General features: G+C 46.9%; 1 protein-coding gene across 5 annotated transcripts in view; it reads right to left on the bottom strand.

Annotated features, from left to right (window-relative positions):
• Positions 1 to 13,845, bottom strand: part of SLC20A2 (solute carrier family 20 member 2) — a 129,492-nt gene that overhangs the window by 20,851 nt on the left and 94,796 nt on the right. For all 5 annotated transcript variants that reach the window (XM_010368020.2, XM_010368021.2, XM_010368019.2 and 2 more), the window contains 2 exons: positions 8,702 to 8,905; positions 6,282 to 6,870 (listed from right to left, as the gene is read on the bottom strand). In XM_010368020.2, coding sequence (XP_010366322.1) covers positions 6,282 to 6,870; positions 8,702 to 8,905 — 793 coding nt within the window. The remainder of the gene's footprint in view (positions 1 to 6,281; positions 6,871 to 8,701; positions 8,906 to 13,845) is intronic.

Raw genomic sequence — 13,845 nt, 5'->3', positions numbered from 1 at the left:
GGACAGGCTGACTCTCTTCTCAGAGGCTAATGCAGCTGGTTAACTTTAGTTGAAGCCAATGTTCACTTACATTCCAAAAATCCTATTGCTCTTAGGAATGATGCTAAATCTACTCTGCCTGTGTTCTAGAAATGGAACAACAAAGCACATCTGTTTACAGCATAGTTTACTGAATATTTTAAGCCCACTGTTGAGACCTACTGCTCAGAAAAAAAATTAATATTTCAAAACATTACTGCTCATTGACAATGCACTTAGTCACCGGAGAGCTCTGATGGAGATATGCAAGGAGATGAATGTTGTTCTCCTGTCTGCAAATACAGCATCTGTTCTGCAGCCCATGGATCAAAGAGCAATTTGACTTTCAAGTCTTATTTTACTTAAGATATACACTTTGTAGGGCTACAGCTGCCATAGATAGTGATTCCTCTGATGGGTCTAGGGAGTCCATTGAAACCTTCTGGAAAGGATCCCCCATTCTAGATGCCATTAGAACATTTGTGATTCATGGGAGGAAGTGAAAATACCAACATTAACAGGAGTTTGGAAGAAGTTGATTCCGGCTCTCACATATGACTTTGAGAGATTCAAAACTTTAATGAAGGAAGCCACTGTAGATGTGGCGGAAACAGCAAGAGAACTGGAAGTGGAGTCTGGCGATGTGACTGAACTGCTGCAATCTCACGACAAAACTTGAACAGATGAGGAGGTGCTTCATACGGATGAGCAAAGAAAGCTTTTTGAGATGGAATCTACTCCTGGTGAAGATGTTGTGAACATTGTTGAGATGACAACAAAGGATTTAGAATATTCCACAAACCCAGTTGTCAGAGCAGAGGCTGGGTGTGAGGGGACTGACTCCAATTTTGAAAGAAATCCTACAGTGGGTAAAATGTTATCAAACTGCATTGCATGCTACAAAGAAATCTTTTGTGAAAGGAAGAGTTAATTGATGCGGCAAATTTCATTGCTGTCTTAATTTAAGAAATGGCCACAGCCACCCCAACCTTTAATCACCACCACCCTGATGAGTCAGCAGACATCAACATCAAGACCCAGACCCTCCATCAGCAAAATTATGATTTGCTGAATGTTCACAGGGTTGCTAGCATTATTTTTTAGCAATAAAGTATTTTCAAATTAAGGTATGTACATTGTTTTTTAGACACACTTAATAGACTACGGTACACCATTACAGAAACATAACTTTTCTATGTGCTGGGACACTAAAAATTTCATGGGTATTGTGAAACTTGTTTTATTGCAGTGGCCTGGAACGGAACCCACAGTGCCTCCCAGGTATTCCCGTACATGGTGACTTTTGTCTTGAGCACAGCTCATCTTGGTGTATTTGAGGTTCATCTATATCATCTATTCATGGTCAAAATGAATTTTTTTTTAAATTTTGGTAAAAAGCATAACATAATATTTACCATTGTAATCAATCTTATTTATAGTTCAGCAGTGTTAAGTATATTTACATTGTTGTGAAACAGATCTCCAGAGCTTGTTCATCTTGCAAATGTGAAACTCTGTACTCTTCAAACAAATTCCCACTGCCCCTCCCCACAGCTAATGGCAACCACCATCCTACTTTCTAGTTCCAGGAATTTGACTGCTGTAGACAGCTCACAGAAGTGGAATCAATCATATTTATCTTTTTTTTGAGACAGAGTCTTCCTCGGTCACCCAGGCTGGAGTGCAGTGACGTGATTTCGGCTCACTGCAACATCCGCCTCCCGGGTTCAAGCAATTCTTCTGCCTCAGCCTCCTGAGCAGCTGGGACTACAGGCACATGCCACTACGCCTGGCTAATTTTTTGTATTTTTAGTACAGACGGGGTTTCACTATGTTAGCCAGGATGGTCTCGATTTCCTGACCTCTCCGCCCCTCAGCCTCCCAAAGTGCTGGGATTACAGGCATGAGTAGTAGTTATCTTTTTGTGATGGTTTATTTCACTTAGCCTAATGTCCTCCAGGTTCATCCATGTTACAGCAGGTGACAGGACTTCCTTCTTTTTTAAGGCTAAATAATATTCCACTGTATGCACGGACACATTTTGTTTCCATTCAGCTGTCAGTGGACATCTGGGTTGCTCTACCCTCTTGCCTATGACAAACGGCAGTGCTTTGAACATGGGGTATAAATATCTCTTTGAGACTCTGCTTTCAATTCTTCTGTATGTATACCCAGAAGCAGGAATGCTGGATCATAGGGGAGGTCTGTTTAATTTTTTGAGGAGCCTCCATCCTGTTTTCCATAGTGGTTACACCATTTTACACCCCTACTAACAGTGCACAGGGTTACAATTTCTCTACATCCTTCACAACATTTGTTACTTTTTTTTTTTTTAAGTGGTAGCCACTCTAATAGGTGTGTAATTTATTATCATTTTTGAGACAGAGTCTCCCCTCTGTTGCCCAGGCTGGAGTGTAGTGGCGCAATCTCACCAGGGTGGAGTACAGTGGCGCAATCTTGGCTCACCGCAACCTCCGCCTCCTGGGTTCAAGTGATTCTCGTGCCTCAGCCTCCCGAGTAGCTGGGACCACAAGCGCCTAGCACCAGGCCTAGCTAATTTTTGTATTTTTAGTAGAGGTGGGGTTTCACCATGTTGTCTAGGCTGGTCTGGAACACCCAACCTCAGGTGATCTGCCCACCTCGGCCTCCCAAAGTGTTGAGATTATAGGGGTGAGCCATCGCGCCCGGTCTATTAAATTAATTGATTTTTTTTTTTTTTGAGACAGAGTCTCACTCTGTCGTCCAGGCTGGAGTACAGTGGTGCGATCTTGGCTCACTGCAACCTCCACCTCCTGGGTTCAATTGATTCTCCTGCCTCAGCTTCCCGAGTAGTTAGGACAACAGGCACGTACCACCACACCCAGCTAATTTTTGTATTTTGAGTAGAGATGGGATTTCACTTACCATGTTGGCCTGGCTGGTTTCGAACTCCTGACCTCAAGTGATCCACCCACCTCAGCCTCCCAAAGTGCTAGGATTACAGGCGTGAGCCACCACGCCTGGCCAAAATTAATTTTTTAAACAACCAAGTTCACAACACAACAGCCAAGTTATTTTTTTCTTCCTTTTTTCCTCAAATTTCTATTTTCTCTGCCACCCCCTGCTGCTGGTACTAACATTAGCTGCCAGTTTGGGACAGACTGTCAGGCCCCATACTATGGGTGGCAACATTTTGCTAAGCATCCATTCCCACAGCTGCCCTGCACAGCGGGCACTGTTGCTCCCATCTTACTGACAAGGAAACCGAGGCCAGGATCCCACCTCTGAGGTGGCAGAGTGGGAGGCCCAGGCTGCTTCAGGCCCTCCTGCATGGGCTCCAGTCCCTTCACTGCTTATGTCTGTCAGGCCCCTGGAGCCCATGCAGGCCCTGAGGTGCTCTTAACAGCTTCCCTGGCTCTTGTCTCCTCCCCCAGCCAGCTGTGTAGACTGGGTGTCACTGAGTCACTGGAACTGGCTTCCAAGTTGGCTTTGGTCTCGCTGTGTGACTCTGAGCATGAGATCCCATCTCTGAGAGATGCCCACCCCGGCTCAGAGGGGTGTTAGAGACGGGGTGGGATAGGCCATGGCAGCTCAGTGATAAGGCCTCGGAGCTCAACTTCATGCTGAATGCATGGACGCCTCTTCTCAGATGATTTCTAGAATGGTGCTTTCACTAGACACTCTCCCTGCTCCAAAGCCCCAGAATAGTCCCCACGCTGCAAGCAACTGCTCGGAATTCTACAGTTACCCCGAGCAGCCACTGCCTAGATGCTTCCTTTGAAATGAAACATGGTGTGTGTGAATGTGCATGACTCCATGTGTGAGTGTGCATGTGTGAGTGCATGTGTAAGTGTGTATGCATGTGTGAGTGTGTGTGTGTGAGTGCATGTGTCAATGTGCATGTGTGAGTGTCTGTGCGTGTGTGCAGCTGAGTGTGTGAGTGGGAAAGAGTGTGTTGTGACTTTTCCATGAATTTGTTTTTCTCATCTCCCTAACTGGCGTTTAAACTTCTAATGGATGGGGGCCCAGTTTCTAGTGCTCTGCCAGTGCCAGGCCTTCCATCAAGAATGCTTGATGATGAGGAGGAAGCAGGACGGTATGGGGCAGACAAAAAGTTACTAACATAGGACACAGCGTACTATCTCCAAGAAAATACCAAATAAAATACCACAGAAACGCCCATGTGATGCTGAGCAGAACATAAGATGGCCAGGTTCGTCTGCAGCAAAGAGCAGAGATGCAGCTGCATGTGGGGAGGCGTTGTGTGCAGCCCATGGGGAGTCACTAACTGCAACAGAAGATGACAACGGCACAGTCCTCTGAACCATCAGTGGCTGACCATGACCGTGACAGCACAAGCAGAAACGGACGGAAACCGAGTGAGTGGGGAGCACCATCCTGAGCATGTTACACAGGGGAAGCCTGGGAGGTTGGGACTCGTTTTCCCGCATTTTACAGATTGGGAAACAGAGACTTCGGAAAAGCAAGTGCCTTGTCTAGGGGTAACACAGCTGGAAGACGACAGCAGAGACCCAAGCCACCCTGCTTCCTGCACACCAGGCCTGGGCGTGGGGTGGGGCGGGTGGGATGGGTGGGGTCAATGTTGGAGGGTCATATCCGCCTGTCACTACACACTCATTTGCAGGATGCCTGTGACATTACCATGTGGGGTGACCTGCAGGCTCAGGTGGCAGCTCCAGCAGCTGCACCATGCAGTGGGGAGAACTAAAGCCCAGGAGAGGGGTGGAGCCTTCTCACTGGGGTTAAAGATGTCACTGAAGGATGGCTGGGCGTGGTGGCTCACACCTGTAATCCCAGCACTTTGGAAGGCTGAGGTGGGTGTATCACCTAAAGTCAGGAGTTTTTTTTTTGTTGTTGTTGTTGTTTGAGACGGACTCTAACTTTGCTGCCCAGGCTGGAGTGCAGTGGCCGGATCTCAGCTCACTGCAACCTCCGCCTCCTGGGTTCACACCATTCTCCTGCTTCAGCCTGCCGAGTAGCTGGGACTACAGGCGCCCGCCACCACGCCCGGCTAATTTTTTTGTATTTTTAGTAGAGAGGGGGTTTCACTGTGTTAGCCAGGATGGTCTCCATCTCCTGACCTCGTGATCCACCTGCCTCGGCCTCCCAAAGTGCTGGGATTACAGGGGTGAGCCACTGCGCCTGTCCGAGGTCAGGAGTTTGAGACCAGCCTTGTCAACATGGGGAAACCCCGTCTCTACTAGAAATAGAAAAATTAGCTGGGCCGGGTGGTGGGCGTCTGCAATCCCAGCTGCTTGGGAAGGCTGAGACACGAGAATCACTTGAACTTGGGAGGAGGAGGTTGCAGTGAGCTGAGATCACGCAACTGCATGCCAGTCTGGGGAACAGAGTGAGACTCTGTCTTTAAAAAAAAAAAAAAAATTAAAATTAAATCACTTCCTAGAAGTTCTCCTAGCATCCTGGTTCGGCACACCTTCTTGCTGTTTCCTCCGTCCCTGCGCTCCGCCTCCCGCCTGCCTGCCTCGCTGCCCCAGCGCTTCTCACCCAGGTAACCCATGTTACCTGCTTGGCACCCAGCCTGGCCTGTCCTGAACTCGGGTGTACACGGCCGCTGTCTGCTCAGCCTGAACAGCAGCATCGCTCCCTGGCTGCATCCAGGGCCTCGGTCATCCCTAACAGACAGCAGCTCCACTCTCGCCTTTGCCAAGGCCACGGCTCCAGTCTTGGCAGCTGCCTCTTTCCTCCTTCTCTCATATCCGCGTCCAGGCCGTTGTCCAAAGCCAGTGCCCCTGTCAAACGTGCCCTGTGTGGCCCCTGTCAAATGTGCCCTGGTGGCCCCTGATCACATCTCCACTGCTCCCCTCTCGAGGTGAGACCTTCCTTCCTATGTCCATCGGCCACGCGCTCTGCATCCACGACCCGCAGACCGGCGACCTCCTAGCTCATCCTGGAGGCGCACATCTTGTGCCCGCCTCAAGATTGCACCTGCCGTTTTCCTTCCTGCTAACGCCATGTGGCCGCCCCTGCACCTCCGTCACCGGCCAGCTCTTCCCTGGGCAGCCCAGGTCGCATTGCCATCCCGGCGGCTCCTGCCCCGAGTCTACCTACCTTACTTTCCTGTTAACACTTCTCGCTGTCCCGCACGCAATGCTGACTTATGGGTCTGTCCACCACCGCCTGTGCACCCCTACCCCGGGCAGGGGTTTCCATCGGTGCCGTTCACTGCTGGATCCCGGCACCCGCACAGCGCTGGCCCCTGGGGGAGCCTCAAGGACCGTTGTTGAATGAATGAACACACCCACCTCACGTCATTGCCGCCGTGAGCAAACGACCCGAAACAGGCGGTGAGGACCTGCAGGAAATGGAACAGGAGATGCACCTCGGGCGCGTCCTTTTCCTCCTTCTCCTCCTCCGCAGGGTCCTCTCGTGGCTGGTCAGGATCGGCCAGCTCTGACGCCAGCTTCATCTCCACGCCGCCCTCCTCCGCCTCGATCTCCGCCTCTGCCACCGCGTTGCAGTAGCTTGAGTAGCTGTCGTAGCGCAGCCTCTTCTTGGAGTAGGACACGGTGTCGCCCACCAGCTTCTCGCTGTCCTCTGGGGCCGATGAGTCCGCGGCTCGGAAGGTGGCGTGCACTGGCAGCCCGCAGATGGCTGCGGTGTAGCAGGTGTAACTGTTGTTACGGCGCAGCAGCCTGTAGTTGCTTTCCTGGGCCGGCTTCTCCTCGGGGCCCCTGTCGATGTGGATTTTGTGCAGCAGGTCTTTGTAGAGCCCCGAGTCTTTGTGCACGGTGTGGTACACATGACCGTCGCTCCTGGTGTGGCCATCGAAGCCGAAGGTGCCGTTGGAGACGGGCGATTTCACAGAGCCATGGGTCATGGACAGCGCCCTTCCTGAAAAGGGTTAGAGAAGGTCTCATTTTCCAGTCTCTTTTTTTTTTTTTTTTGAGGCGGAGCCTCGCTCTGTCCTCAGGCTGGAGTACAATGGCGCCATCTCGGCTCACTGCAACCTTCGCCTCCAGGGTTCAAGCGATTCTCCCTCGGCCTCCTGAGTAGCTGGGACAAGCGCGACACCATGCTCATCTAACTTTTTTTTCTGTATTTTTAGTAGAGACGGGGTTTCACCATGTTAACCAGAATGGTCTCAAGCTCCTAACCTTGTGATCCGCCCGCCTTGGCCTCCCAAAGTGCTGGGATTACAGGTGTGAGACAACGTGCCCAGCCCCAGCCTTTCAAATATAAGCGAAGGAAACACTCCCTACTATTTCATGGCACTTATCTCCGGAAGGCTGGGGATGACTTATTAACATATACTTTCTTTTCTAAGTTGGCCATAAAGGACATGTAATATGGTTACCACTAAAAATAATAATAATAATAATAAACGTGAAAACATACAACAAAAGGGTAAAACTAATAATGTGGTATTTTCAAAACATCTTAAGTTCTGCTAAAAAGTGTCTTCCAGAAATTACTATGGCACTTGGCACATTTTTTTCTGTTTCTAGAAACCAACACAAGGAGAATGTCAAGAAACTCATCTTAGAAAAACTTCATACTTGAGACAAAACCCACTTCATGTAAGGCAGATATTCCAGGTGCTTCTGTTTTGGTTTTGTTTTTAGAGACAGGGTCTCAGCTCTGTCACCCAGGCTGGAGTGCAGTGGTGCAATCATAGTTCACACCAACTCCTGGACTCAAGTGATTCTCCCGCCTCAGCCTCCCAAGCATCTGGGACTACAGGTGTGCACCATCATCCCAGTTAATTTTTTAGGTGCATCTTAAAAGGTCAGTCATGACTGTCAAAGGCAGTATCTGAGATGAGTCAGGCAAAATGAATTTGCCTTCTCTGGGCCACATCTGAGACTGCACCTATGGCAGGCAGGTGCCAGAACCCACCGGGGCTGGCTTCGGTGAAGCTCTGCTCCCCTGGTACTGCCCACAAACACTGAGAGTCTAAAGGACACAGAATGGTCTGGATGTTTTCTTTTCTTTTCTTTTCTTTTTTTTATTTGAGATGGAGCCTCACTCTATTGCCCAGGCTGGAGTGCAATGGCGCAATCTCGGCTCACTGCAATCTCCGCCTCCCAGGTTCAAGCGATTCTCCTGCCTCAGCCTCCCGAGTAGCAGGGATTACAGGCGCCCGCCACCATGCCCAGCTACTTTTTGTATTTTTAGTAGAGATGGAGTTTTATAATGTTGGTCAGGCTGGTCTCGAACTCCTGACCTCTGGTGATCCACCCACCTCGGCCTCCCAGTGTTGGGATTACAGGTGTGAGCCACTGCACCCAGCCAGTCTGGACATTTTCTAAGGTTTCTGTGATTCGATGGTGGGACCACCTCCTTGGTTACAAATTTAGCTTTCTCTTTGCATCTTCCATAGTAAGCTGGGTTAACTGATGTTTAGCAATTTGGTAACTCCTGGGGCATGGAGATCTGCGTAAGTAGCTGAGTGGGTGCAGCACAGACATACAGTGTGTGGCCCCAGCGCCTCCGGTGAGACTATAAACAGCTCTTGAAAGAAATCACAGGACAAGAGTGAGCCTGCTCTGCTGACTGGAATGGTTTCCTGAGGCCTCCCTAGCTTCTGGGTTTTCTCAAATTATAAAACCGGGGGATCCTTTTGTGCATTAAAACCAGATTGCCCATAGCCAGGCCCAGCTGGTCCTCCCCAGGGAACTTCTCTGTGCTGCCACGGAACCAAAGCTCTCCAGGCACATCTTACCGTATGCAGCCCGAGGGTGGCTGCCCGCAGAGGTGCCTTCTGAGGTCCCGGACGTCTCCCCTGCTGCTCCCGTGAGCGGGATGGTGCTGTCATCATTAGCCTTGGCACCTGGTAGCTCTTTAAATACTGGGGACTCTGCTTCCTGAACTTTACTGAGGCTTTCATCAGATACTCGTGATAAAGCACCTTCTTTTTGTAATTTGTCTAAAAAAAAAAGTCATTCCGAACATTCTGGAAGAGAATTCTTATTATTGAAGCATGAATATTAAAAAGTGAATCTGTATCTTTATGCTTTAGCACTGATTTTGGAAAAAACAAAAAAAGTTATAGCTAGATAGAAAAAACGAAGTCGAAACCAGGTGTGGTGGCTCACACCTGTAATCCCAGCACTTTGGGAGGCTGAAGCAGGTGGATCACCAGGTCAGGAGTTTGAGACCAGCCTGGACAATATGGTCAAATCCTGTCTCCACTAAAAATATAAAAATTAGCCAGGCATGGTGGCAGGTGCCTGTAATTCCAGCTACTTGGGAGGCTGAGGCAGGAGAATCTCTTAAACCCAGGAGGCAGAGTTTGCAGTGAGCCAGGATTGTGCCACTGCACTCCAGCCTGGGTGACAGAGCAAGACTCTGTCAAAAAAAAAAAAAAAAAAAAAAAAAGGAAGTCAAAAGTTAAATTAGTTATCTGGAAAACTCTAGCCAGAAAATTCAGCAATTGAGGAAAAGATGGAAATGTAGGGCCTGAGTTATCATATCCAAAAACAACAACAAAAAGGGTTAGCTCCGAATACCAGTTCCCTCCAGCGCTAATGTTCTGTAAATCTGTAGCCACCTAGACTGGCCTTCTGTTTCTTAAACCTCAGAATAAGAAACTTCAATTTCTGAAAAACTGCCTTTTTCAGAAAGTCACATAAATAAATAATAAAATATGTGATTTTTTAGACTGGCTTTTTCTACTCAGCATAATGCCTTTGAAATCCATCCATGTTGTTACATGGATCAATAATGTGTTCCTTTTAATTGCTGAGTAGTATTCAAATGTTCAAAGGCACCACAATTTATTTATTCTGTGAATAATGCGGGTTTTTGGAGATTGCATATAAAGGTGCTATAAACATTCATGTGCAGATTTCTGTGTGAATTTAAGTTTTCATTTTTCTAGGGAAATATCTAGGAGTGGTTAAGAGTATATTTATGGCAAGTATTAGCCATATAAGAAGTTGACAGTTTCCCTGTACCATTTGACATTCTCACCAGCAATGTACGAGGTTCCAGTTGCTCTTCATTCTTGTAAATACTGACAGCATTTAATACTGTCAGTTTCTCTCTCTCTCTCTCTTTCTCTCTCTCTCTTTCTCTTTCTCTCTTTCTCTCTCTCTTTCTCTCTTTCTCGGAATCTTGATCTCAGCTCACTGCAAGCTCCACCCCCTGGGTTCACGCCATTCCCCTGCCTCAGCCTCCCGAGTAGCCGGGACTATAGGCGCCCGCCACCACGCCCAACTAATTTTTTTTGTATTTTTTGTAGAGACGGGGTTTCACCATGTTAGCCAGGATGGTCTCGATTTCCTGACCTTGTGATCTGCCTGCCTTGGCCTTCCAAAGTGCTGGGATTATAGGTGTGAGCCACCGCGCCCGGCCTTTACTGTCAGTATTTTTAAAAAGCCGTTCAAATAGGTGGTAGTAGTATCTCGCTGTGATGTGAATTTGTACTTCCCGATGACTACTGATGTTGAGCACCTTTTCATGGACTCATCTAATATCCATCTATCTTTTTTTTTTTGACACGGAGTCTCGCTCTGTTACCAGGCTGGAGTGTAGTGGTGCAATCTTCGCTCACTGTAACCTCTGCCTCCCGGGTTCAAGCGATTCTCCTGCCTCAGCCTCCTGAGTAGCTGGGACTACAGGCACCCGCCACCACACCCGGCTAATTTTTGTATTTTTAGTAGAGACGGGGTTTCACTATGTTGGCCAGGATGGTCTTGATCTCTTGACCTCCTGAACTGCCCGCCTCAGCCTCCCAAAGTGCTGGGATTACAGGCATGAGCCACCATGTCTGGTCCCATCTATCTTCTTTGGTGAAGTGTCTATTCAAATATTTTGCTTTTTTTTTTTTTTTTGAGATGGAGTTTCACTCTTTTTGCCCAGGCTAGAGTGCACTGGAGTGCACTGGCGTGATCTCGGCTCACTGCAACCTCCGCCTCCCGGGTTCAAGTGATTCCCCTGCCTCAGCCTCCTGAGTAGCTGGGATTAGAGGCGCCTGCCACCATACCCGATTAATTTTGTATATTTAGTAGAGATGGAGTTTCACCATGTTGGCCAGGCTTGTCTCAAAATCCTGACCTTGTGAGGCCTCCCACAGTGCTGGGATTACAGGCATGAGCCACTGTGCCCGGCCTATTTTGCTTTTTTTTTTTGAGACAGTCTTGCTCTGTCACCAGGCTGGAGTGCTGTGGTGTGATCTCGGATCACTGCAACCTCTGATTCCCTGGTTCAAGCGATTCTCCTGGCTCAGCCTCCTGAATAGCTGGGATTACAGGCATGCACCACCACGCCCAGCTAATTTTTGTATTTTTAGTAGAGACGGGGTTTCACCATGTTGGCCAAGATGGTCTCGATCTCCTGACCTTGTGATCCGCCTGCCTTGGCCTCCCAAAGTGCTGGGATTACAGGTGTGTGCCACTGTGCCGGGCCTATTTTGCTCGTTTTTTAATTATTTGTTTTCTAAAATTTCTTTTTATTTTTTGAATGCAAGTCCTTTGTAAGTATGGGATTTGCAAACATTTTCTCCCATTCTGTTCACAGTGCTTCTCACAGACCAATAATTTCAAATTTTGATGATGTACAATTTATCAACTTGTCCTTTTTTTTTCTTTTTTTTTTTTTTTTGAGATGGAGTTTCGCTCTTCTTGCCCAGGGTGGAGTGCAATGGCATGATCTCGGCTCACTGTAACCTCCGCCTCCTGGGTTCAAGCAATTCTCTTGTCTCAGCCTCCGGAATAACTGGGATTACAGGCATGAGCCACCACACTCAGCTAATTTTGTATTTTTAATAGAGACAGGGTTTCTCCATGTTGGCCAGGCTGGTCTTGAACTCCTGACCTCAGGTGATCTGCCCGCCTTGGCCTCCCAAAGTTCTGGGATTACAGGCGTGAGCCACCATGCCTGGCCCGACTTGTTCTTTTATAGAACATGTTTTTGGTGTCATATCTAAAAACTCTTTTCTCAACCCAAGGTCACAAAGTTTTCCCTTATATTTTTTTTTTTCCTAAAAGTCTTATTTTTTTTAAATTTTGTATTTAGACCTATGATGCACTTTAAGCTATTTTTTAAAATCAGGTTTACGTTAAGGTTCTTATTTTGGCATACGGATGTCAAGTGCTCCAAAACCATTTGTTGAAAAGATCGTCCTTTCTCCACTGAACTGCTTCTATACCCTTGTCTAAAACCCACTGGCCACATTAGTGTGGGTCTGTTTCTAGACTCTATTCTTGTTCCATTCATCTATGTGTTTCTCTCTTCCCGAATTCCACACTGCTTTGTGGCTTCATAACAAGTCTTGAAGTCAGGTTAATATGAATCCTCCAACTTTTTTCTTTTCCAAAATTGTTCCAGCTCATCTAGTTTCTTTGACTTACTACACGAACTTTAAAAGTGGCTTGTCTAAATCTACAAAATATCCTGCTGGGACTTCTATTTAAATTGTCTAAAGTCTAGAGATGAATCTGAGAAGAACTGGCATCTCTACTATACTGTCTTCCAATTCAGGAGCATGCTTTGTCTCATGTATTTTGGTCTTCTTCGAAACGTGAATCTCCAAATGCAGATATATCCATACTGAAATGTGACCCTATGGTACATGCTGAGACCAAATGTAAATACTTGTTTTTTGAGAGCTCTATAAAAAGCATGTGGCTTCAAGGCTTGAAATTCGAATATGGGGAATTGGGAATAGGAAAACAGCCCTGGCTGACTTCCTAAGCCATATTCTTCTTCTTAAAAACTGTTTTTCCTTTTAGTAACATGTGTTTTATTTTTATTGTTTCATTTTATTATATATATGTTATAATTACTATAGCTATAATAATATAATTATTATAATACTATACAGTAGAGTACTATATTGCATATTATACTATACAGTTATTATATAGTATATTATTCCACAGTATAATTATTACAGTACTATAATAATACAATTATTATTATAGGTTTTATATGTATATATAATACAATGCATATATCTATTTTTTTGAGATGGAGTCTCGCTGTGTCGCCCAGGCTGGAGTGCAGTGGCTCACTGCAACCTCCGCCTCCTGGTTCAAGCAATTCTCCTGTTTCAGCCTCCTGCGTAGCTGGGACTACAGGCACCTGCCACCAGGGCCTGGCTAATTTTTGTATTTTCAGTAGAGACAGGGATTTATTTACCTTGTTGGTCAGGCTGGTCTCGAACTCCTGACCTCAGGTGATCCACTCAACTTGGCCTCCCAAAGTGCTGGGATTATAGGTGTAAGCCACCACGCCCAGTCAAAAATGCATACAGTTTAAGCACCCAGGTGATGACCTGCTGCAAGTGGGCACACCCTAAAGCCCCTTCCCCGATGAAAACAAAGACATTTTATGTCCCTGATAAGTTCCCAAGCTGCCTTCTCCAACCCCCACCCATCCCAGGCGATCAGTGCTTTCTGTTGCTACAGATAAATTTTCCCTATTCTTAAATTTAATGGAAAGATCCATAAAACTTTTAAATGAAAATTTATGGAAATGTTATGAAAAATGCCAGCATGCAGAATAGCTACTCTTCTGGATCATGGACTTCTGCTCAGTATCACGGCTGTGGGATGCCTTCCGCTGTAGGGTCCCCAGCAGTTCATTCTCTCTATTGCTGCGTGGTCGTCCATCCCATGAATTTACTCAATTTGGTTACCCATTTGCCTGCTGACCAACACATGGGTTGTTTCCACTTTGGGCTTTTATGATGAAAAGATTTGTGTACAAGTTTTTTTATGAACACGTTTTCATTTCTTTGGAGAAATAGCTAGGAGTGAAATTACTGGCCCACATGGTAAGTGTAAGGTTAACTTTATAAAGAAACTGCAAACCTAACTTCCAAAGTGGTTGCACCATTTTACATTTCAGCATAAACCTGGG

Source organism: Rhinopithecus roxellana, chromosome 9, assembly GCF_007565055.1.
Source record: "Rhinopithecus roxellana isolate Shanxi Qingling chromosome 9, ASM756505v1, whole genome shotgun sequence".
NCBI lineage: Eukaryota > Metazoa > Chordata > Mammalia > Primates > Cercopithecidae > Rhinopithecus > Rhinopithecus roxellana.
The sequence above is the reverse complement of the archived record's forward strand: the minus strand, read 5'-3'. Positions and strand labels throughout refer to the sequence as shown.